This window comes from Callorhinus ursinus, unplaced genomic scaffold (genome assembly GCF_003265705.2).
Source record: "Callorhinus ursinus isolate GAN/ISIS: 27379988/994484 unplaced genomic scaffold, GSC_fseal_2.0 scaffold8, whole genome shotgun sequence".
Classification (NCBI taxonomy): domain Eukaryota; kingdom Metazoa; phylum Chordata; class Mammalia; order Carnivora; family Otariidae; genus Callorhinus; species Callorhinus ursinus.
In genome coordinates this window covers 62,948,282-62,974,795 of record NW_027397070.1, presented here as the reverse complement: position 1 = coordinate 62,974,795, position 26,514 = coordinate 62,948,282, and the positions used below count along the sequence as shown (strand labels likewise).

The 26,514-nt window shown below is 39.9% G+C and overlaps 1 protein-coding gene across 13 annotated transcripts in view; it reads right to left on the bottom strand.

Moving 5' to 3' along the window:
* UNC79 (unc-79 homolog, NALCN channel complex subunit) overlaps positions 1–26,514 on the bottom strand; it is a 246,213-nt gene that overhangs the window by 28,920 nt on the left and 190,779 nt on the right. For all 13 annotated transcript variants that reach the window (XM_073895820.1, XM_073895813.1, XM_073895819.1 and 10 more), the window contains 6 exons: positions 23,071–23,183; positions 22,897–22,982; positions 21,851–22,024; positions 18,564–18,632; positions 15,487–15,597; positions 5,350–5,454 (listed from right to left, as the gene is read on the bottom strand). In XM_073895820.1, the coding sequence (XP_073751921.1) occupies positions 5,350–5,454; positions 15,487–15,597; positions 18,564–18,632; positions 21,851–22,024; positions 22,897–22,982; positions 23,071–23,183 (658 nt within the window). The remainder of the gene's footprint in view (positions 1–5,349; positions 5,455–15,486; positions 15,598–18,563; positions 18,633–21,850; positions 22,025–22,896; positions 22,983–23,070; positions 23,184–26,514) is intronic.

The window sequence follows — 26,514 nt, the reverse complement described above, 5'->3', positions numbered from 1 at the left end:
CTGCAATACCCCATTCTGATTTGTACAGAATTGTTCACAATATAAAGATATAACTAAAACCAGAGAGGGAAAGGATGTTTGTAACAGAGGGAAGAGTTCCATACTTTGAGACAGAAATATGCCTAATGAAACATGCATTCCCGCACGAACACAAAAGAATACAAAAGAAACATGACGTCCATTATGTGTCATTGTTAAATTATCAAAATGAGACTCAAAATAATATCTCCACCGCTCACCCAGAGAGTGATCAGATTATTAGTAACTCAACTAATAATAACAACCCCACGTCAATAGTAATCTGTGACTTAAAGACAACAGCCATCCCTCTGCATGTCTTTGTCCTCCAGCCCACCACGAACCTATCTTTAAAAGCAAATATTTCACCCACACGGTTTCTCACACTAGACTGTGCAGGTATATCCCACACAGTGGGAGAGCCACATGCAAATTAGTAGAATGTCTACTCTTGACACATAATAGGAGTTGAGGAAATGCTTTTTGATTTGGGCTTATATAGCCTTTACAGAGGCTTTTAATGAGTTACCACTCTATTATGAAGACTCTGCTTTAATCCCAGTGAGAGAACACTTATAATAACCTATTACACATAAGCAATCTACAGCTGACCAGCTGAAAAGAAGAGGTCGCTGGTGAAAGCAAAAATGTCCACAGGTCTGAATGAAAACAAGACAGGGCATCTGTCCAAAGTGCTGAAGGACTACGTCCTGCTGGTCGAAGATCTAGATTCTGAAGAACACACGTATCTTTTTCAATTTGGCAAATTCTTTCCGATCTCCGAGCCTCTTTTCTTGAAAAAGTAAAGAATCCACTTGCGGGTGGACAGTGCCTGGGTGGCTCAGTCGTTAAGCATCTGCCTTAGGCTCAGGTCATGATCCCAGGGTCCTGGGATCGAGCCCCAAATCGGGCTCCCTGCTCCGCAGGAGGCCTGTTTCTCCCTCTCCCACTCCTCCTGTTTGTGTTCCCTCTCTCGCTGTGTCTCTCTCTGCCAAATAAATAAATAAAATCTTTAAAAAAAAAAAAAAGAGTCCACTTGCACATCTAAGGACTCCTGACCTGATACACAAGTCAAAATAAGTACTAGGAGCCATGGCTAGACGACACAGTGAGCAGGTGGGAGATTTCCCATGATACCAGGCCTCCAGAAGGAATTTCTAAGAATTAAAAAACCAATTGGTACCTAACCTACCTTGAACCATTTAAAACTTGGGTGGCCCCACATCCCTTGGGTAAATGTTCCATTGTTAAGGACAGAGTATGTGGTAAACAACAAAGATATCATCTATCTATGAGAAGAATGTTAAAGGCCCCATGTCTGTGAACTCATCTACCCAGTCCATGATTAGAGAAACAGTAATGGAAATACCCTAGTGGTCCCTGTGGGAGGAAAGAATGAAGGGAAAACCCAAGGCCTGAGCAACTGACTCTGTCACTAATGCAGCCAGGGGTCATTCATGATGGATCCCTGGGGGAGTTTTTCATTCCAATGGATGCTTTCCTTTCTGTTTCCAAGTTGCATTTTCAGTTAAACAAAAGCACCCCCACCGCCATCAGATGATGGTTGCTGATATCTGTAGAGGAAGTCACTGTTGGCCCCAGACAGATTATCTGTCCACACTGTGAGCCTGGTCTTTCAGGTGCCAGGAACTGATATTCCATCGGTAAGGACAAAAGCTTCTCTCAGACTCCAGACTAGATTCTCTGGTCTAAGAGAAGCTACCAGACAACAGCCTATCACCTCCACCTTCGTCCAGAGAACACCTGCAGGAACCCTGCAGTCAAAGGCAAGAAATAAAGGAACTGGAAAAAATTACAGAAAGATGTCCTATTCATGAAGAGAGATAAAAGATGCTTCTCCCTCAGTCCATGAGGGGCCCCATGGGGGACCTCTCTCCTTGGCTAAGGAGGAACCACTGGGCAGATAAGGAAACTACCTCTGTTTTTTCAAGCGTGCTTAACTTTTATTTCTCTCAGTAATGAAAATGGTTTATTCTAAGAGTATATAGAACAAAAATGTATTACTTCAAAATGGTGTACTGTTTAACATTTTTTTCATCGGGAAGATTGAAACATTATTCATAAAGTCGTTTCTCATGGGCATGACCCCAAAGTGTCTCCGAAATACCTCTCCAAGTTAAATAATTTTACAACTTGATTCTTAACATTTAATGATTCCATGACAAATACACACTTGTTCTAAAAAGATGAAGATGGTATTTATTTGAAATGGTATATGAGAATCCAAAAAACACATTCAGAGCAATCTACTCTTTGGGGCTTCTTTATTCCTAAAGCTAATTTGTTTTTGTTATTTATTCACCTAGTGGTGATGCACTAATCACTGTTTTCATGGTCTCCTTAAGCAATGGGCAATTTAAACTGTCAGTGTTCTTTTGCTGTCTTGTGACAAGTGCTTATTAGGGTTGACTAACGTACTTCACAGAAAACCAGCCCCTGGCAGCAGTCACAGCATGGGGTGCTAGACCCCAAGAAGATAAGCCACACGGATCAGCTCTGCTCAAGACTGAGGGCAATGAAGGGAACGTTCTCTGAGGGAAGCAGGAAAGCACTGTTAGGGCTGGAAACCTAGGCTGTTTGCAGGTGTCCATCTGGAACACTATCAGAAGCCAGTGACTCCCATTCACTGTCAGCCTGCTAGCTTAAATCCCTCATGGGCCTTTCCCCCTAAGCCCAGTCCACTTGCCCTCTTCTCCAAACTAGCGTGGATCCCTTTCACCTTTATGGTCGGTTTGTGTCCAAGGTGCTTGTACTCAAAAGCAGTGGCGCTGCTGCAGCGGAAGTAGGAGGGGCTGGCCAGTGGCAATCCCCCAGAAGAGCTCCAAAGTCAGTCCTTCCTTAGGAATATGGGTACTTCCTGGCTGTGATTTGTCTTCCGTCTTCCTTTTAGGTTGTCTAGTGTCCTGGTACAATGTGAGCCATTTTGTTTTGACTACATCATGCCTGACATTCATTGCTGGCATTGGCCAGCGATCAGTGCTCTCAGAGGGCTTCAGGGCGCCCCAGAAAGCCAGACCAGGACTCACTGAGAGCACACCAACTTCTCACTAAATCTCATGCCTTTGAGAAACGTTCAATTCTGGTTCTAAGGATTAGGAGTCTATGGTGGGGGAGGAGGGAGACCAGTAGTAGATATTAAATGCTAAGGGACAGCTGTTGTTCCTCCTCGTCTCCCAGGGAAACTGAACTTCTGCACATACCTCAATGCCCACATGGTCCCTCTTCCACACCACTTCCTTACTCAGTGTGCACCTCTGCAACTGTACCCATCACCCTGTGTTGGAAATGTCTGCTTACGTGTCAGCTTCGCCCACTGGATTGTAAACTCCCGGGAGGAAGGGACCATGGCTTAATCATTTCCCCAGCACCTGGGCCAGGTTCAGGGCTCCGACTGGCTTACTGAGCCTTCCTCCATCTCCCAGGCTCAGCCGGCCACCCACTCTGCTCTAGTACTTTCCATACTGTGCACACTTCCGGTAGAGTGGTTAGCACGTTATTGGGATAGGGTTTATGTCTTTTATACCGCCATATCCCCAGAACCTAGCCCGAGACAGGTGGTTGGTAAATATTTGTAGTGGGAGATACTACTGAATAGTCAATGCGGCTATTCGTCAATGGTCAACGGGACCAGATGATGGAAGACCTCATAGCTCAGGTCAGTGCAGGTTTTCGGTGTAGGGAGTGATCTGATAAAAAGCAGAGTTTGAGCAAAATTCCTTTAGTCAGCCAGAGGCCAGAAGCCTGCATTTGTGTGGAGAATGGGGAAGGAAGTGCAAACAGCTAGGAGCTGTTAAGGTGAGAAGGGCCAGGAGCCTGACAAGGCTGTGCTCCACACTGAATAGACCCTGGTGGATGCGGACACCACTTATGTCAGCTGTGTGGTGTTGGGCAAGTCACTGAACCCCCCTGAGCCCCAGTCTCTCACCTGCGACACAGAACTAATACCTCCCATGGTTGTAAGGAGTAAGTGAGGGGAGGATTAAAGCACCCAGTATGCTGTCTGGCACACCATGCTTATGAACTGTCCTTCTCCCTCATCTCTCCCAATGGCACCCCAGGTACCTAAGATTTTAGGAACACTTGCCTAGTTCTTTGATATCAAGCTCCCATTGTCCCCTGGTCATTTAACCTCAACCTTGTAGGCCCAGAATCTGAGACTGGTCTTGGTGCTCATCCGAAAGAAATAAAACAGCTGTGACTCATCTCCTGCGCACTTTGCACAAAGGCAGTCTGAATGATACCCTGGTCCCAGGCATAGTGCATGGCCACGTCTTTAAGTCTAGCCTTGGAGTATGAGGTGGGGTCCCAGTCTACCTGACCCCCTGCTAACTTCTCTAGTGTACCAGTCTGCTTTTCTCAACTTCATCCTCGGGTCATTATCCCTAAATTTATTCCACCTTCCTGATAAAGCCTCCCCCCATTGCTTGAAGCCAGTCAGCCCCTGGTGCTGAACCCCAACCTCATAAAAGACACCCACCAGTCCTTGGTGGCCTAGCTCAAATGCCACCTCTTTCATGAAGTCTTCCCTGATTTCACATCAGATGAGATGGGATGCCTCCTGCTCTTAACTCCCCACCAGGACTTTGTTTATATCTCTCTCTCTCACAGCACTAGTCAGAGCCTATCACGTGTGATAAAAACCTGCACACTTGTCTAAGATGCTGAGCTAAGGATGCCAGGGATGGAGGGCTTCAGCCCCTCATCAGCAACCCTACAGCCAAGAGCATTAACTCGGTAAGTTCTCTAGAACCTTCTTTGTATGAATTCAAGCCCTTCTGCCTCGGGGCTCCTATGGGTGCTGGTACTTTTCACCTCCACCTGCCACCCTGGCTGGACTCAGTACGTCCTGCCACTTGATTGTCTGTGGTTGGGCCCACCCTCACCTTCAATTCTGCTTCATGGAGATGTGGTGATCCACCCATATGGACATGACTCTACAACCAGACCTCTGCCTAGTCCCCCATTTGTGGCTCCATCAGTCCCCTACCAGCTCCGGTAGCCATTCATGAGTTGCCCTCCGACCTATCCAGGTGTAAATTTCTTGAGGGCAGAAATTAGTGTCCCCTTCTTCTTTGGCCCCTCACAGCACTAGTTCCATCGTAGGAACAAAATAAATGCTCCCTTTCTGTCTTGCTTAGCCAGTGGAAGTGCCAAGCGCGTAATATTACTTCGGTCATGGCTCATATAAGATAGATTAGTTCTCATTTCTGGGAGGAGTTATTCGATTGATGCATATGCCCCACACCTTTCTTAATTTTTCCAAACATGGTGGATCTTGTGGAAAGTATTACAAACAACACAGAAGCCCACCTGGACAAGCAGGAGGAGGTTTGTATCTGGTAAAGGGGATTTGAGCTTCAGGGCCTGCAGGAGCTCCAGAACAACACTACGAGACAAGTAGAATTTATCCCGCTCCTAAACAGAACAAAAGAGAAGAACGTAAGCTATGTCTAAAAACTCGGTTAGAACAGATCTATGTCAAAAGAGCTTCCAAAAGATTCACAGGTTGGAAATGAAAACCAGTATTTGAAAATGCATAATGAACTGTCCTTAAGAAATAAAACTCAAACGAAAAAGAAAAAAATTTAAAGGGCATTTTTGTGTGCGTAATGAGTTTATAGAAGCACTGAGAACACATCATTCAATGGATAAAAAAAAAGATAGGATATCTCTTAAATACTGAAACCACTGGATTGGGTTCTTGTTCACAGGAAATGGTAAGTTCCAAGAAATGCAGAAATTAAACAAATCGAAAAGCATTATTTCCAAAAGAAAATGATTTAGAGAAAAATATATACAGCTATTTTCAGGGTCTCGTATCCTCTCTAAAGAACCCACTTTTCAAATATGCTGCTTAAGCACGCAAAAAAACAGAGAGATGGAGTATATTATGTACTACCCCCATCTTTGTCAAATCGCAACATGTTGCTTTATTTAACATTTTTCACAATAAATAAAACATCCCAGAGGGGCGCCTGGGTGGCTCAGCTGGCTAAGCGTCTGACTCTTGGTTTCCACTCAGGTCATGATCTCAGGGTCATGAGACCAAGCCTCACATCAGGCTCCACACTTTGGAGCCTGCTTAAGATTCTCTCCCTCCCTCTCCTTCTGCCCCTCCCCCTACAACTCATGTGCTTGCTATCTCAAAAAAAAAAAAAAAAAATCACAGAAACAGTTGCAACTACCTATATGGTGCTCTCTTTTCTTTCTCCCTTCCTTGAAGTAGCCACTATTCTGAATCTGGTGCTTATGTTTTTACTACATATGCATGCCTTCATTACAAGGTATAATATTATTTTTGCATGTCTTTGTAACTTTCTATTACAGTATCATACTGTGCATCTTTCTGCAACTTATAACTTCTCACTACATTATATTTTTTAAATGAGTCCCTATTGATACATGTAGCTCTAGTTCTTTCAACTAAACGGTTTAATTATATTTTATTATATGAACACACCGGAATTCACTGATCTGTTCTCCTGTTAATAGAACACGAGATCATTTTCAATTTTGTAAGTTTTTTTTATTGCCAACTACAACACACATGCAGAAAAGTACATAAGACACAAATGTGCAGACAAAATGGATTCGTATAGTCTGAACGCCAAGGTCAAAGAGCAAGCACATCGCAAGCACCTCAGAAGCCCGCTGTGTGCCCTTTCCTGATCATAACCAAGTAACCGGATCTACTTTCTTTTCTTTCTCCTCATTTTTACTCATGGTATACTGTCCTCTTCTATGTCCAACGATCTTTGCGTGCTGAAAGTTTTATTAAAAAATTATTTCTAGAAATCATTCGAGGCCTGAAATGTTCTCTTCATCCAAAGAGCTCTGTTTGCTTTTTGCCAGGTTCCTGGAAGCACTAGCCTGGTCCAGGGTTACCTTAATAAACACACAAGCCTTGTAATATCTTATCTTGGGCCACCAGAGGGTGTGACACTGAGCTCAACTGGTGTGAGGACATTTCATCTCTGGGTTACCTTTACTTTGTGGTCCTGTGCGGAATCAGACCGAGTCCCTGCTATTGAAAGGTCCTGGATTCTGACTCTTGTTCCCTTCCTGGATCTTCCAGAAATGCAACTCAGCCTCTCAGTCACATCTCTGCATTTCTGTGCTCTCCTAGATCTTAGCCTGGTGATTCATCTGTATCTGGTTAGCATTTTGATGCACTGAAATTTTCAGAAAATATTCTGTTCGCTTCTTTTTTAACTTTTTAAGTGGGAAGATAGGTTCAAATGATCTAGCCCATTATTATCAGGAGAGAAGTCTAAAATTTTTATTAAAATTACACTAAATTTATAGGTTATTTTGTGAGAATTAACTTTATTATGCTGGATCCTCATCCATGAACATGAGATCTGTCTCCATTTATTTAACGTTGTCGAATAAAACTTTCTGGTTATCTCCATAAAGTTCTTGCACATTTCTGTTAGATTTATTCTTTGTTGACACAATAAATGACATTTTTAAATACATTTAAAGTACATTTTGTAATCATTTTAGCCAAATATTAAAGGTGGAAGATTCCTGGGTATTCATTTGTAACCAGCATCCTTGCTGAGCTCTCTCACAACAGTTATAAAAAGATGTCTACAAGTATATTTTCTTCAGTTCATTTGTAATTACATTGTCTATGGAAAGTGAGAGTTTTATTTTTCCTTTCCAATCCTTATACATTTGATTTCTTCTTCCTATCTTACTGAATTGAGGAGGACCTACACCTGGACCATAATGAACAGAAGCAGTGATAATGGGCATTCCTGTCTTACTTAGTATTTTGAAGGGACCACATTGGCATTTCACCAGTAAGTATAACATTTCCCAAAGGTTTCTGGTAGGCACCCTATAACAAGCTAAGTAAGTTCCCTGCTATTCCTAGTTTGACAAGAGTTATCACAAATGGATGCTGAGTTATATAGAATGCTTCTTTTGTATCTGAGATAATGACATACATTTTTCACCTTTAATCTGGTAACATGGTGACATAAATCCATGTTCTAATATTTAAACCATTCTTATATTTCAAGCAAATCCACACTGGGCCATGAGGCTTTATTTTTTTAACACATTAATTTGCTATTATTCATCCTGAATATTTATACCTTTGGAGTAGAATTGGCCTGTAATTTTCCTTTCTCCCACTGCCCTGTCCAGTTGGGATCAAGATTCTACTGGCCTCATAAAAGATGTTGGGAGCTCTCCCTTCTTTCGAGTCTCTATTAGTTTGCACAAAGTAGAGCTCACTCTGTTCCTTCAGTGTTTAATAGAAGTCGTCTTTAAAACTGGAACAGTTACTCATTAGTGATTCCATTTTTTTAATCATTTAGGCCTAGCCATCTTTTTTTCCTAGTTGTCGTATGTTACATTTTTCTAGAAAATTGTCCTATTGTCCAAGATTTCAAATATACTAGCAAAGAGTTGTTCCTTTCAAAATCTCTAATATGTCTAGAGTTACATTCTCTTTTTCATTGCTGGTATTCTTTACCTGGGCCTTTTCTCTGCTTCCCTTGATCAGTCTTGCCAAAGTTTTGTCTATTTTATTAGTCTAACTCAAGAGCCCCCTTCTAGTTGTACTGACCCTCCACTGCAGCTATGTTTTCCATTTCATTAATTCTTGTTCTTATCTTTATTATTTCCTTCTTTTAAATCATCTTATGGTTACTCTGTTATGCTTATTTTAACTTGACTTGTTAGCTCATTTCATTTCCCCTTTTTTCCAACAGAAGTATTTAAGACTATACATTTTCTTCTAAATATCTCTGTGGCTATAGATCTCAAATTTTAGAATGTAGTATTTTCATACTTGTGTAGTTGTAAATATTTTTCCAAATTCTCTTATCTCCTTTGATGTATGAATCATTTAAAAGTATATTTCAAATTTCCAAATATAGCAGGTCCCAGACACCATTAATCCATTAGTACCTTTGTATGAATTTGAAAAAGGATACATACATACATATTAACACATACCTGCAAACCTGAAAAATGGTGTGCATTTCCAGAGCCCTGCCCTCAGTACGTCTGGCTGCATATGTGCATATGCCTTGTCACTCACTCACACACACCCTCGGCACCATGCAGGTACACATTCTACACACACCCCACCCCTGTAAAGGGACCGGGTCAGAGTCAGAATCTGGCAGGGAGCCAGGACTTAAACATCTGACAAGAGGGGGCAGTCCCCTGGGGTGGTAGTGGGACAGGGCCTAGCTGCCTACACGTGTGTGTGTCAGAAATGTGTGCACGTATGCTGTTCCCCGTGTGTTGAAGGCCCTTTGAGCTGGGGTGGCTTTATGTACAGAGTACCTATCCCAGCTGTTCTAGGACTTAACCAGGAGGCCCCAAATCTCTACACCTGCCTCAATACTCACATAAAATGTAGTATGTCTAAGATGTAAGTGGTGTCCCCTTAGATGTGGAGACTTCTTTAGGTCACCCTTGAACACCTATATGTGGTTATGATTTTGTTACTGATTTATAATTTAACTGCATTGTGACTAAAGAACTTGGTCTCTTTGAAACAGATTCCCCAGTGTGTGTTAAGAATTTATTTGTGGACTGGGGCACCTGGGTGGCTCAGTGGGTTGAGCGTCCGACTCTCGATTTCAGCTCAGGTCTTGATCTCAGGGTCATGAGTTGAAGTCCCGTGTTGGGCTCCACATTTGGTGTGGAGCCTACTTAAAAAAATAAAATAAAATAAAATAATAAAATAAAATAATAAAATAAAATAAAATAAAAAATAAATTAAAATTAAAATTAAACAAAATAAAAGACTTTATTTGTGGTCTATTACCTGTCCTATGTTTACAAATGTTATGTATATGCTTTTTCTTTTCTTTTTTTTAAAGATTTTATTTATTTATTTGACAGAGAGAGACATAGCAAGAGGGAACACAAGCAGGGGAACTGGAAGAGGGAGAAGCAAGCTTCCCGCGGAGCAGGGAGCCCGATGTGGGGCTCGATCCCAGGACCCTGGGATCCTGACCTGAGCCGAAGGCAGATGCTTAACGACGAAGCCACCCAGGCGCCCCTGCTTTTTCTAAAATACATTCTCAAATTGGTGGATTCAAGATTCTTTATATGTCTATTGGATTCAATTTGCTCATTATATTGTTCAAATCTAGTAAGTCTTATTCATTTTTTATCTGCTTGATCTATTAATTACTGAAAGAGAGGTGTCAAAATCTCCCACTATGAGTATGAATTTGGCAACTTCTCTTTGTAATTCTATTCATTTTTGGTTTACATGTATTAAGGCTGTATTATTAACTGCACAAGTTTTAGAACTGTCACATTTTCCTAATGAATTGTTCCTTTTACCAATACAGGGCAACCTTCTTTATAATCATACGTTTTAACTTAAATTTCGTTTACTGGTTTCAGCTTTATTTTAGTTAGTATTTCCTGGTATATTTTTAAACTATTTTTCTTTCACACTTTCAACAGTGTCTTTAGATGTGTTTTAGATATATCTCTTATAAATAACACATAGCTGGATTTTAAAAATCAAATCCAAAAAAATTGCTGGGGCGTCTGGATGGCTCAGTCGGTTAAGCCTTTGACTCTTGGTGTCAGCTCAGGTTGTGATCTCAGTGTCTTGAGATTGAGCCCTGAGACGGGCTCTGTGCTCAGCTTGGGATCTGCTTAAGACTCTCTCCCGCTGCCCCTCTCTCCCTGCCTCTCTCTCTAAAATAATTTTTTAAAAATCCATAAATTCCTTATATTCATTATGATTATTGGAATATTGGATTCATTTTTTTAAGATTTATATAATATGTTGAATGCTTTAACTCTAAACCCCAACTACACATAGTCCTCTCATCTTGTAGTTATTCAGTATTTTAGTGTCATCTTGTTTGTGTATCCACCCAGTCATTATTTTAATTATTACTGCTTTATACTGTCAATGATCACTTAAGAGTTCTCTACTTGACCACTTTCTTAGAGCATCAGTCCTTCATACATTTCACTCCTTCTTGGTTCAATTTTGTTCTTATTGTAATATATCTTTTAGTACTTGTTTCTATTGAGAATATATTAGAAAATTTCGTATTTTCCTAATAGTTGATTTATTTAGCCATCACTCTTATTTTTTTTAACATTTATTTATTTATTTGAGAGAGAGAAGTAGAGAGAGAGAACAGGAACAGGGAGGGGGCAGACTCTCTGCCGAGCAGGGAGCCTGATGTGGGGCTCGATCCCAAGACCCCAGGATCATGACCTGAGCTGAAAGCAGATGCTTTTACCGACTGAGTCACCCAGGTGCCCCTAGCCATCGCTCTTAAAGAGAGCTTAGCTGGTAGAGAATTCCAGGTAAACAGTTATTTTTTTCTTATAATTTTAAAGACACTTTTTTCCATTATCTTCTAGCTTCCACTGTGCTGTTGAAAAGTTTGTTGTCAGTCTATCTGTAGAACATCTTTTCTCTTGGTTGCTCTTAAAATGTTCCATTTGTGTTGGCTATTCTGTCAAGCTGTACCTAGTCACGCAGACTGTGATGTGAGCAGGTAAAACATTAGTTTATTTGTAATACTCTTAGGGATCACTGTGCTTCCTGAATCAGAGCAATTATGGCTTTCAGCGATTCTACAATTTATAAAAAGTCTATTTTCCCTCTCTGAAACACTTACTAGGCATATGTTCGGTCTTCTCTTTATATTCTCCATCTCCATCTCTTTGCTGCATACCGTGCAAGTTCTTCGGATCCTCTTCCCATTTCACCAACTCCCTCTTCAGCTATGTCTTATTTGCTGTTTAACCCGTCCACTGAGTTCCTTATGCCTATTTCATCTGTAGAATTTCTGCTTTGTTCTCACCTACCTGTTCTTTTTTCCTTTCTTTTTTTAAAGTGACTAGATCTCTTCTCAGGTTTTCCTTCATCCTTTATATGCTTGTCATTTAAAGGTTGTTTTTATAGCCTTTATCACATAGTTCTAATATTGGAAATTCTTTTTTTTAAAAAAGATTTTATTTATTTATTTCACAGAGAGAGACACAGCAAGAAAGGGAACAAAAGCAGGGAGAAGGAGAAGCAGGCTTCCTGCCGAGCAGGGAGCCTGATGTGGGGCTCGATCCCAGGACCCTGGGATCACGACCTGAGCCGAAGGCAGACGCTTAACGACTGAGCCACCCAGGAGCCCCTAATATTGGAAATTCTTATGGGGAATAATCTTGCTGCTTTTGGACTCTGCTGCTGTACCTCATGGTGGATTATTTCTTTACATGCTTTGTAATTTTAGTTTGTAAACTCATGTTCATCAGGATTGTAATTCTGGAAATTCTGTTGGGCCTAGATTGAAGTCCTACCCATGCAGAGAGGTTTGAGGATTGATCTTGAGCTTATTTCTCCCAAACACTCCAATGCTATTACCTGCTCTATATCAGTGTTACTTGACTTTTCATTCTGGGGACTCACAGAGCATGTAGGTATTTTAAATGCACACTCCAAATATGTTCAAAGATAGGCTCATGCTTACTAATTCTCAAGGGAAACTATAACTCTTTCTCAGTTCCTAGGCTCAGATCCCATTCTTTTTCACCTCTATATAAGAATATATTCTTTCCAAATCACCCTTTTACTAAATGTATAGTCTTTCAATGGTTCTGACTTTCTGCTAGGGATGACTCAGAGCCAATTCCAAGCCTGAAACAGTCCCAAGACCTTCTCTGTGTGGGATTTAAAACACAAGTCACTAATGATAAATGGTACAGCCACTGTGGAAAAGAGTATGGAGCTTCCTCTAAAAATTAAAAACATAAATACCATATGATCCAGTAATTCCACTTGTGGGTATTTACCCAAAGAAAATGAAAATATTAATTCAAAAAGATTTATGTACCCTTATATTTACTGCAGTATTATCTACATTAGGCAAGTGTCCACTGATAGATGAGTGGATAAAGAAGATGTGTACACACACACACACACACACACACACACACACACATACACACACAGGAATATTACTTAGCAATGAAAAAGAATGAACTCTTGCCATTTGAGACAACACAGATAGACCTATAGAGTATTAGGCTAAGTGAAATATGTCAGACAGAAAGAAAGGACCACATAATTTCTCTTATATGTGGAATCTGAAAAACAAAACAATCAAAAAACAGACTCTTAAATACAGAGAACAAAACTGGTGGTTGCCAGAGGGGAAAAGGGTGAGGGGATGCATGAAACAGATAAAGGGGATTAAAAGATACAAACTTCCAGTTATAAAAATAAATAATTCATGGAGATGAAAAGTACAGTATTGGGAATATAGTCAATAATAGTAATAATGTTGTATGATGACAGATACATTTATTGTGGTGAGCATTAAGTAATCTATAGAATTATCGAATCAATACAGTGTATACCTGAAATTAACATAACATTGTATGTTGACTATACATCAACTAAAAATAAATAAATAAAATAAAATAAAATTAGATATATGCAAATCTAAAAAACAAAACTCGAGCCACTAAGCTCCTAAGACAAGTAACTCCCCTACCTCAGGAACTGCTACAACAATATCAGCTTATATGCTTGCCACTCTGGTTCTCAATTTCTTCTCCAATTTTGCCCCTTTCAGTTTTACAAAATTACCTAAACATTTAAAATCATGCTCATTACATTTTGTCCAGCACTTCTATTAAGTGGGACAATTTTCAATTATCTAGACTGCCAGATTGCCAGGAAGATAAGTCTCCAAAGCCCTTACCTTCCCATGCCTTTTCTCTTGACTAAACAGGGGAGAAGTTTCAATAAGACAGTGCTCTTTCTTAAACTATTTCCAAAAGCTTCCCATTACCCATGAAGAAAGTGGGAACACCCTAAGACTGAAGCTTTCCACAAGAAATAGTCATGTTGAGTTGGACAACTGGGAATGGGTACATGACAACAGGAAGTGGGAGGCCACTAAAGTGATGATTGGTTAGGAGGGCATTTAATGTATAATGAATGTTCAAAACTAGGAATATCCTGACTTCAAAATAATGGAAGGTCCTCTGTAATCAATCTCTATAGTGCACAGCATTGAAAGCACAAACTCATTATGCTTCTTCCTCTTAAAGAATGTATAATTTAAACAAATCAAGCATAAAGAAAATTAAGAAATAAAATGACTTATTTTCATTGTATTCATATATCTTTTCATTGTCTCTGGTACTGTGCCCTACCAGAGGCTCTATTGTTTTAAGTGACCAAAAAAAAAAGGATATCTCCCTTCCTGCTGCACTCCAGTTTACTATTTTTCAGGAAGGATTTGAAAGAAGAAAAAAATGCTGATTATTTGGATAGTTAGAAAACATATTGTTCCAGGCAGAGTAATAGTTTATAATCAGAAAGACTAAAGAGAAGATTCTCACGGAACACTTAACATGGTAGAATGGACACAAGATGGTATGAAAAAAGACAAGAGTATTTTAAATAGAATGAAAGTCTTGATATAAAATTAGATTTTTTTAAATAGGGAAAATAAAAGGCTTATAGAAATGGACAACATGAATAAAGGAATATTCTGAATGTTCAAGAAGGAACAACAGAAACAGACCCCATCGAAAATAAACTTGGAACATTTGGAAATTGGAAGAGTTAACATTGCACATTGTTCTTAAAGACAGAGACGCTCCCAGTTGGCCCTGCCTTTCCATTAGAATGGCGTCTCCCAGCTCCAACGAGGCTGCTGTGTGCCCTGGGCAAGCAGTACTTTTCCACTTCCTCAGTAGTGGGCCAGGGGAGACTAAAGACAATGCAATACAGAAACCATTTTGAGGGCAAGATGACAAAAGATGAGATTACAATCTCAGAGGACAAGAACCCAGAACTGGGGAGATAGACAAGTGATGAGAATTAAGGAGCACTCTACGGGATTTTACAAATGACAAGCTGATTTTTTTTTTATTTTATTTTTTATTTATTTGAGAGAGAGAGAATGAGAGACAGAGAGCATGAGAGGGAAGAGGGTCAGAGGGAGAAGCAGATCCCCCGCCGAGCAGGGAGCCCAATGCGGGACTCGATCCCAGGACTCCAGGATCATGACCGGAGCCGAAGGCAGCCGCCCAACCAACTGAGCCACTCAGGCGCCCCTAGCTGATATTTTTCTACTTTGGGTATAAAAACAACATGCTGTGATGGCTTGCCCACTAATCACGGGATGGTGAACTTGAAAAAGACCTAAAGAGGTCATTTAGACCACTGGCTCATTTCATTTACAATATCTCTTCTCTTCTAAACCATATGACCCTCATTTCTCCAAATGTGTATATTTAAGATACAGTATATATATATATTTGCATAAAGTGTTTCCTTCCAATGATATTTATTTGACCTCAGTAGAACTGCTCAGGTTTAACTATACTGAAGCAACTAACCTAACAAGCATCGACACTGGTTAGAAAGAATGTTCCTGCCAGTTTTCAGTTTCCTGGGAACAAACACGGAGGCAAACTTACCTTCGTGAAAGCTCGGTAACACAGACCACACACCTCTACCAGGTAGGCCAGAGTAAAGACAGCATTCTGAATTACAAAGCTGAGCAGTTTTGAAAATGGCTCCAACAGACTCTGCAATGAGATTGGGACCAAATAAAATCAATTGCTGATTCTTTCATTAAAAAAGAAAAAGTCTTAAAGTCTTCTGATACTTTAACTAATGGGATCCTTCCTTTATTTAAAATCTGGTGCCAGGTGGCTACTAGAGCAACTCTGTTGGTCTAACAAGAACAGAACTGGACCTTCAATGAATGCCTTAAAGGGCATGATTTAATCATCTTACTGCTCCAAAAACAATCCATTTTTCCAAGTGGCATCATTTATAAACCTTATCAACTCCAATCCCGTCCTCATGCCCACTCCCAGGAATCAAGGCTCTATGAGGTTTGGATGAGGATTTTCCATTCTTTTTCTCAGAATCTGTAGGCATCTATGGGCTCATCCATCCCGCTCCTTTGAAACCTGACATCTCAGTTAAATAGCACAAACCACCCTGCATGTTAAGTACAAAGCACTATTAGCTTAGATAAAAACTCATCACGACCCAGCTTCCTGACAGTGTTTATCAGGAAGGCACAGTTTTGGTTTCTCCATCTGAATCCCACCCATAAAGGCTCAGTTTTAGATCCATCTGCTCTCTGAAGTCATTTAGAAACATTTACTGAGCACCTACTAAGTATTAGGCAGAGTTGGGTGCTTGTATATAGTTTATCTTGTTCAAATTTCTTATAACAATCCTGGAGAGACAGTGTGTTATAATAGTTAATGACATAAGCTATAGAGTCTCACACAATTATTTTCAAAACTCTAGCACTCTGTGACCTGGAATAAATGATTTAACCTTCCTGGAGGTAAAATAGGAATAATCAGGGCCTCCACCTCATTAGTGTTGCTATGAGAAATTGGGGAGATAATGTAGGTAAAGGGCTTGGCAGCAGTGAGCCCTAGGTCACTGTTCGCTGTGACCTGCTTCAGAACTCTGGAGCTCTGGTGTCCAGAGCTGCCTATTCTGCAGCTGAGGCTTAAGCAGGCAAGGAGCTTGCCTAAGGCCATACAGCTATTGAATGGAATTCAAGTCCAAATTCCAGGGCAATTTTCCAGAGGCAGAACTGCTCTTTAGGGAAGACAGAATTCTAATTGGGCTCCAAAAGATTTCCACACCATGATTTCCACTACTCCTCAATGTCCGTAGTCCTAATGGTCTGGATTATAAAAGCAAACATGCTCAATGTGCAAAGGTAGGATCTGCAGGAAAGTACAGAGGAGGAAATAAAAGTCCATCAACCCACCACCTCGTGATAACATTTTACATATCTCCCTTCCTGCTGCACTCCAGTTTACTTGGTTGAAATCTTACACATACACAATCCTATATTTTGTTAATTTCATTTTGTTACCACAATAACATAAGAAATTTCCAATGCTATTTAATTCTTCATAATCATCCATTTTTGTGGCCAAAATGTCACATCTTATAAATAACATCCCAATAAATGTTTTGTGTGAAATTTACATTCTCATTTTCTTCTTTAGAAGAGATCCCGGAAAAGGAATGATTCAATCAGAGGATATGAAAATTTTTGAGATCCTTTCTCCTTATTGATACAAAAATAAATCTGTTACATATTAGTTGCACCTGAGGATAAGAATTCTGTCCTTCATTTGTTTCTATTCCCCACAGAAACCTGTGTAGTGCTTTCCATATAGAAAATCTTAAAGGAACCCTTTGAAATAGTACTGCTGATTCGGTATTTGCTCTATATAAACGTTGTTGACTTGAAATACTGATGATGGATGAATGGTGACAGGACTATAGCTCCAGTTGATACATAATGCATCTTTATTCATCAAAAAAAGGAACCTGAATTCAAACCTATATAGAAACTTGTTTTTTTACCCAGCAAAGCAGCACAGAGATGGGGAAATAAGGCACAACAGAAAAATCAAGGAACGTGGAATCAAAGGATCTAGGTTCAAGTCTCAAACCTTCCACTAACCAGCTACGTAACCTTGGCCAAGACAATTCATCTCTCTGAGCCTGTTTCCTTAGCTTTAAATGATCAGATTCGACCAAATGATCTCTTTGCAACTTTCCTGCATAAACTAGTAGTTTATGAAAGCACAGTCAAGGTATAAAGTTACCGGGTATGTGGCTTCTTGGTATTTAACTAGTAGTCATAAGCCATTGCTGTACAAACTATTGCATCATTGTATATAATGCAGCCCAGGAATACAAAGGTAAATGAGACACAGTGCTGGACTTCATGAAGCTCACAGTCTCACTGGGGAGACTTTCATACAATTTAAGTGTTACTACAGAGAGCTCTATCAAGTATTGTGGGATCTGATATAGGAGAAAGTTGCTACAGAGCATCCCAATTCACTTTTTTAATTTAAATGGGATTCAGATTCTCATCTTGAAGAATGAGAAGTTCACCTCACCAACAGGAGCATAAAGCATTTCAGGCAGAGGAAATGGCCGAAGCCAAGGCAAGGAAGTATGAAATTAAATAAGATTATAAACATAAAGCAGTTAGCATAATGCCTGCCATATGGTAAGTGCTCAACAAACAGTGGTTGTTGTTTTGATGATAATGATGAGGATTCTGGAAGTAGGCAGGAGGCATGGGGGATGGGACAAGTAGCCAAAGCCGAAATTAGAAAGGTAGGCCGGCAAATTAATGAAGTACCTTCTTGTATGCCACATTAAGGAATGTGGACACTCTCCTAAAAGAAATGAGAAGTGATCAAAGATGTTAAAGTAAGGAACCAGGGCAGTAAGGTCTGTGTTTGGAGGGATCACCTAGATCATAGTGTAGAGGACGGACTGGCCATGCCCAGGACAAAGAGGGCCAATCGTAAAAAACGATTTTGTGATGTATTAGAACTCTTCACACTAGAAACTTTCACCGTGTTTGAAAGTGAAACATTCAGTATGCGATTAACTATTTCTTCAGTATTACTACCTGCCTGTCTTTTTAGATTACAAAACAACCGAATAACCAATGGGTTGTTTTTCTGGAACATACAATACATACCCTTGTGGCATTGGTAGAAGGTATCTTCAAGAGGCAAATCATGATTCTCAAACTGGAATCTAAAGAACACTGTGAACAAATATGAAAAAAATAAACGTCAGTACCCTTCTTAATATATCTTTTGCTTCATGTATTTTTTATAAGTGTTTATTTTGGGAGGAAAAAATCTCAAATATAGCTGCCTCCTTAGTTTTCTATGCCATATATTCATGTTGAAAAAATCATTCTCAGGTGTAAAAAATTTAAACTATTAATTAAATAATATTAAACAACTAAATAGTTAAGCATAGCTCCTAAACTACTTCTCAGATATATTCTTAAAATTAAATCAGACAGAAAAAACTAATGATGTAATATATGGTGATTAACATAACAATGAAAAAATTAAAAAAAAATTAAATCAGACAGAGAGTTGGATAAAGAACTGAATGGATGGATGCATGGATGATGGATGGATGGATGGATGGATGATGGATAGATGGATGAATGGACAGACAGACTGACAGATAGATGGGGAGGTAGATATCAAACATGTTCAACTCTAAAAAGGTACACTAATTTGTCAAAGGCCATGTTGGGAAAAAAACAAAACAAAACTACTCAGATCTATTTAAAACCATTAGGCTTATTAGTCCAAATAAGAACCACTTTCGTCTGCCCTGCCTTTGCTACTGAAAGACATGACAAAAACCTGTGAAAAAGCAGTAAAATTTCTACAAGAAAAAAAGTATGCCTCCCAAATCTGTTAGAGTTGTATTCTGGCAAGATTCTACATCAAATGTACTTTTTAAATTGAATTTACTGGTGGGGGGGGACGTTACAACAAAAATAAGCAATATTATTTAACATTGTAAACATATCACAATAGTAGGTTATAGTTCAATCCCTGCAGCTGTGTACCATACTAACTTTTGAAGATAACAAATTAAGCCAGTGGTCCTCCAACTAGAACCCCTGAACCGGCACCTTGAATTACTCAGAAATTTGTCAGAATGCAAATCTTCAGGCTGTACCTCCAATGAATCAGAAACTCTCAGTATCAGGTCCAAAAATCTGCTTTTAGCAAGTCCTGCAGGAACAATGATCCACCCTGAAGTCTGAGAGCCACTTCTCTAAACTGATGAGAACAAGCCCCGGAAGGTTTTTCAACGGCTTAATGTTTTCCCCAGATAGTAAAAACAAAGCAGAAGATGATCAGAGGCAGTGCCCAGACCTGATCTAGCAGGGCAAGCTTTTACATAAATTCTGAAAGCGTTTTACTGGTACCTTCTAAGCGAACTATTGGTCTATTTAATCTGCTCAATACCCACCGGAGTTCATGTGACATTTACATTACTTTAAACCAGGGGCTGAAGACTGGTTGTTCCTCAGGTCCCCATGGTGTTTTAAAAATCAGGAAATATCATCTTCAAAACCATGGTAAGACCAACAATAGTAGGCCTGCATTCCCACACAATTGGCCGGTGTGCTGTAGGAGCTGGAGTCGTTAGAAGGGAGTGGTGCTTTCCATTTCTCAAGGGTCTCTGTTCTATTATCTTAAATCACTCCACTCATTAATCTTACAGTCAGGGTCCAAACGAGCAGGGCTGATTGTCACAAATTAGGCTTACCAGTTGTTTGCAGGTAGCAAGAGTTCCAACTGGTCAGTGATCAAGTTAAATATTTTGCTTCTAGCATCCATTTACAAGCATATGAATTTGCCATGCCTGAGCCACCCCTTCTCTTCAAGTGTATGGTGTTAAGCAATGAATAGTCCTGAATGGGGAGGTTCTATGGGGCCATGTTAAAATGCATCACTTGATTTCATACATGTGCATGTACAGTATCTATATACAGACATGGTTTCCCAGTACAATGCTAAACCTCTTTGGATTTATTCAGTGACTCCAGATTTGTGAGCAGACAGGATCGTGGGATGTAAGAGATGGTAAAGATCTCAGTATTCCCGTTTCTTGTGGGAACTTCAAACTCCAAGAAAACAGAATACACCAAGCTAAGGGTCCCTGAATTATCCTTACAGATCTCATTTTGGGGTCATATATTCCAAATCTGCTAATTTGAAAAAGGGCATTATCAGGGGTGGTTCGTCTTTATAAAACATTTTTCATACATGTAATACTCATTTCAGAAACAGTGCTGCCAACATGTAACTTCACTTGTCAGATCAACAAGTGATTGGTTTTCTTGTGAGTTGAATATTTCTGCAATTTGCATAAAGCACAAAAAGTTTGTGAAGGAAATGACGTTCAGAGACATAGAAATGGCCATTACCAGCCACCTCCTTTCTGCCTACTACTAGACTGAATGCCTTCAATTCACCCCTGCTTTAGAAGCACTGTAGGAGTCCGTTAGTGGAAAAGATACTGGACCAGGAGTCAAGAGACTGGAGTTCTAATCCTCACACTGCCATCACCTCTCTGAATTTGCTGTCTGCCATCTGGAAAATGGGGGCATTGGAAAGGGATGGTTTTTATAGGTCTCTTCCAGCTTTTACAGTATAGAGTTCTGCTTCTGCATTTAATGGGCTTGTGTTGAAAATGTTCCTTAGCGGGGGCGCCTGGGTGGCTCAGTCGTTAAGCGTCTGCCTTCGGCTCAGGTCATGATCCCAGGGTCTTGGGATCGAGCCCCACATCGGGCTCCCTGCTCCGCGGGAAGCCTGCTTCGCTTCTCCCTCTCCCACTCCTCCTGCTTGTGTTCCCTCTCTCACTGTGTCTCTCTCTGTCAAATAAATAAATAAAATCTTTAAAAAAAAAAAAAAAAAAAGAAAGAAAATGTTCCTTAGGTCACCAGGTTCACAGCTAGGTAATTTGTGTGTATTCTTGGAGGATAGTATGGTGGATACAGGGAGAGGGCGGTGGTGTTGATGGCAAAGCAGCCAAACAGAAATATAATATCGTCTTGGTTTTGCAAATACTTTATTCACAAACACATAAACAATCACTTCCCTTTAGATAGTTCTCTGAAACTTAGCTCTACAGTGTATATCTAGTCTCCTTTTAGACAAAACTATGTATTTATTTACTTATACATTTATTGAGAAAAAATTCTGTATAAACATAATCTAGTATCTTTCTAATTTTTAAAAATCAACTGGAAACAGGAAATCACTATGTCAAAATACCTATTGCATACTGCCCTAAGTTTGTAACATTTGGAGAGCACAACCTAATTATACTCTGCACTTGGTGCCTAACAGAGATTCTGTACAGCCTTTTATTAAACATTATATCTAAGCAGATGGTTGGCAAACCGTAAGATCGTAATTGAAAAGGAAATCCTGGACTTACCTTCAGAGGCAAAACACAAGGCAGCTTGGCAAAAAATGTCTGAAACTGGTTGCTGATTGTGGTCCAAAGGCTGCTAGGAGAATCCATGGGCAAAGCTTCCATGAAGGTAGCAATGTTTTCCAAACAGCGTATCATAGCACCCCCTGCTGGTAAATTCTTTTTGTTATTTAGACCCTAAAAACACAAAAGCATAGGCAATCAACTGCTGAAACAACGTGGGGATTCAGATAGCTATTTGTCGAAGATCGGTTTTAAAAAATCACATATTTACGGTTTAAACATGTGTTGTGTGCCTACTATATAGGTCATTCATTGTAATTGGCAGGAAGAGTACAAAGAATCAACAAATTCAGACAAACGGGAAAAACTGAGACCTTTAATTCAGTGAGAGAAGGTAAAATGTGAGCAAGAAATAAACATCTTTTAAGGATCTGCAGTGAGCGTCGTTAGGTGCTAAGAAAACACAACGAACGATGCTTGCTGTAAACTCCGCTGGCCAAAGCCTGAGCATAACGGCTACAGAAGCAGTTTCTAGGGCCACCTGCCAACCCTCCAAGCTAACTGAGAGAGCTAATAAGCAGGGCACCGAACACAAAAACTCAGCCGCTGTGAGACAAAAACGAATAAGCAATGAAGCCGAGAATTGAATTCAAGTCTCGCGATGGAGCAAAGATGCAGGACTTGAATCCAAACCTCGCGATACAACAAATAAGCAGGGAAGCTGAGACTTGAACCCACTGCACCTTCCGAAAGCCTGAATGCTCAAGAGGTAAGTGTGCTTAACAGTTGCCTATCCACCGCTGAGTTGAGGGTGTCCAGATGCTTTAAATGAATAGTAAATCCGCACAAAACAGCAATGTCCAACTGACATGCTTCCGTGCATTGGCAATTTTTACTTTTAATTAATTTTAAACATTTAAATTACTTAAGATGAATTTGACATTTTTGTATTTAACATAAATTTAATTTTTAAATTAAATGACTGAATTCCTCAGCCGCGATTTCAGGAGGGGCGGGGCTTAGAGGTGTCATTAAAGCAAACCTACCTCCAGGAGCTGACTGAGAGCAGCTATAGAGCTCAGTTCATTGAAGTCCATCAGAGACGTGGCTAAGGTCCGTAAAAAAGTCCCATCTGGAAAGTCAACAATCAGATTTAGTAGTGTTTGGGTTTTGGCGACAAGGCACGTTTGTGGTGGCTGAATTCCCCGTGGAGGAATTACCTTTGATAGTGCTCTGGAACAGCTGCGGGAAGATGCCGTTGGGGGCCAGCTGATGGAAGATGCAGCGCAGGAACTGCTTGGCCACCCCCGCAGCGTTGCCAGGAACCATCATGCTGGGGTTGCACAGGGAGAGAAAAGACAGGGACTCATGGAGCACCCAGCATGAGTTTAGGTATTTCTGAACCTCCTTATTTAGAGGTCAGGCATTGACACATCAGTCCTCTTATGGAAGGTCTCCCTGTCATTTTCATCAGTGAGATGAAATATTGTAGTTACGTGCAGTCCTTGTTAACAATAAGTTTCTAGAAAGAGAGAACCAGGACATGTCGGAGTGGTCCCAGACTAATGAATTCCAGCCATCCCCAGAGTACAGAAGAGGTTTCTGAGGCCCAGAAAGAAAACATGACCTGCAAAGGCTCCAAGTCCGGAACATGGCAGAGTCAGGACAAAACCCGGATGAGATTATCAGCAAGACCCTCCCGGAAAGTGTCATTAGCTAAGAGAGAGCTGATCTGAGGGGAAATGCAGAGAGGGAGATGTTCATAGCTATTGGGAAATAGAACTTTCCTTGGAGCACCTTGAGCCGGTACTTGTAGAAAGGAGAGGGCTTTGATCTGTGCGGTTCTACAGGACCTCTGCCCATCAAAAGAGGGAGCCAAGAGATGATTATGCCCCCTGAGACCAAAGTATCAGGAAGGACGTTCCCAGAGGTGATCAGGGGGTGAATTAACAGGAAGAAAGTAGAAATCAAAGAGCCCAAATAGGTAAGTGGTAAAAAGTCCCTCTCACCTAAGCCATTCCATTATGCTATGTCTACCCTGAAATGCTGATTCAAACTTGGTCAGAAACACTCTTCATGCAGCAATGACACCAAACTCATCCAAATTCTTTCAAAAATTAGGGAAGGAAGGAATCCTGCCCACCTTATTTCATGAGGCTAACATAGCCCTAAAACTAACATCAGATAAAGTCATTACAAAAAAGCAAACAAAACCAAAGCAAGAGGGAACAAAAAAGAAATGAAAACAAAAGCAAGACAAACCAGCAGTCCTCATGGACACTGAATCCAGCTATAGATAAAAAGGATGGTCTGTGACCAAATGGAGTTTATCCCAGTAACATAAGAAGGACTTAATATTCAAAATCCCATCAATGGAATTCAATATATTAAATAATAAAGGGAAAAACCATAGTTATTTCAATAGATACAGAAAACGCATCTGACAAATTTAACATCCATTCATAATAAAAACTCTCGGCAAACTAGAAACAAAAGAAAACGTCCTCAATCCAGTAAAGAGCATCTATGAATATATAATTATTGGTGAGATACAAAAGAGTTTTCTGTAAAAGCAAGAACATTTATTGTACTGGAGGTCCTACTCATTGAAATATGACAATAAAAAACAAAAGGCATAAAAATCAGAGAGAAGGGACACTGTCACTATTTACAGAAATGACTTTTTTTTATATATGAATGCTTTTAGATCCTAAGAAATCTTTAAAAGCAACTACTACAACTAGTAAGTGAGCCCAGTTTATTACATTGCAGGGTTAATATAGAAATTTAATTGCATATTTATATACCAGCAGCAAAAGTTGGAAAATGAAATTTTTTTAAATTCCACTTACATTGGCATTAAAACACCCAAAAATTCTTGGGAATAAATTTAACAAAAGATGTTCAAGACCTCTACACTAAAAGCCACAAAACACTGCTGGGAGAAACAAAAAAGACTGAATGAAATTAGAATATATACCATATTCATGAATTGAAAGATTCAGTATTTTTATGCTGTCAGTTATCCTCAAATTGATTTATTGTCTCAGTACAATCCCAACAGGTTTTCCCCCCATCCCAACTAAGAAGCTTATTCTAAAATGTATATGGAAATTTGGTAAATCTAGAATATCCAAATCAATCTTCTTGGAAAAAATGAGCAAAGTTGGAAGATTCATAATCTCAGACCTCAAGATTTATTATACAGCTACAGTAATCAAGACAGTGCGAGTAGGAAGGGAAAAATGAAGGGGGCGAAATCAGAGGGGGAGATGAACCAAGAGAGACTATGGACTCTGAGAAACAAACTGAGGGTTCTAGAGGGGAGGGAGGTGGGAGGATGGGTTAGCCCGGTGATGGGTATTGAGGGCACGTACTGAATGGAGCACTGGGTGTTACACGCAAACAATGAATCATGGAACACTACATCAAAAACTGATGATGTAATGTACGGTGATTAACATAACATAAAAAAAAAAGAGTGTGGTGCTGGCTTAAGGATCAACATGTAGATCAACAGAACAGGATAGAGAGCTAGAAGTAGATCGACCCTTATACTGTTATTTGATTTTAACAGACAACAGAGTGATCCAGTGGGGAAAGGGAAAGTCACTTTTTTCTTAATGGTGCTGAAATAACTAGGTCTCTACATGGGTAAAAAGGAACTTCAACCCCTACCCTCATACTGTACATAAAAATTAATTTGAAATGGATCATATACATGCTAAATATAAATAAACTTTTAGAGGACAACACTGGAGAATATATTCTTGATTTGAGGATGGGTGACAACAAGAAGAAATAGTCATAAACTATTTAAAAATTTTAAAACATTATGGGGCACCTGGGTGGCTCAGTTGGTTAAACGGCTGCCTTTGGCTCAGGTCATGATCTTAGGGTCCTAGGATGGAGCCCCGAGTCAGGCTCCCTGCTCAGCAGGAAGCCTGCCTCTCCCTCTCCCTCTGCCCCACCCCCGCTCGTGTTTTCTCTCTCTCTCACTCCCTCTCTCAAATAAAACCTTTAAAATTTTTTTAAACATTAGATTTCATCTAAATTAAAAACATCTTATCAAAATATATATTAATAAAAGGAACAGGTAAGCCCCAGAGTGGGTGAAAATATTCTCAGGATATATTTAATAAAGGACTGGTATTTAGGCTATATAAAGTTCTGCAACTCAACCCAGTTAAAAATGTGCAAAAGGTTTGAACAGACACTTCACAAGAGAAGATTTACAGAGGGTCTTAAAGAGCACATGAAAAAATACTCGACAGCATTAGTCACCAGGGAAATGCAAATTTAAACTATCATGAGATACCCACCAGAATGGTTAAAATTAAAGAGACCAACACCACCAAATTTTGGCAAGAATGTGGAACAACCAAAGTCTCATGCGGTATTGGTGGGAATGTCACGTGGCACAAGCACTTTAAAGAGAAGTTCTGATAGTGTTTTACAAAATCAAACACACAATCCCATCCCTAGCTGTTTATCTAAGAAAAATAAAAACACTGGTTTACAAATAGGCTTGTATAAGAATGGTCCTAACAACAGCCTTATCTATAATAGTCCCAAACTGGAAACAATGCAAATGTCCATCAATAGGGGAATAAAATAAACTATGGGATAGTACTGAGCTCTAAAAAGGAAACAAACTATTGGTA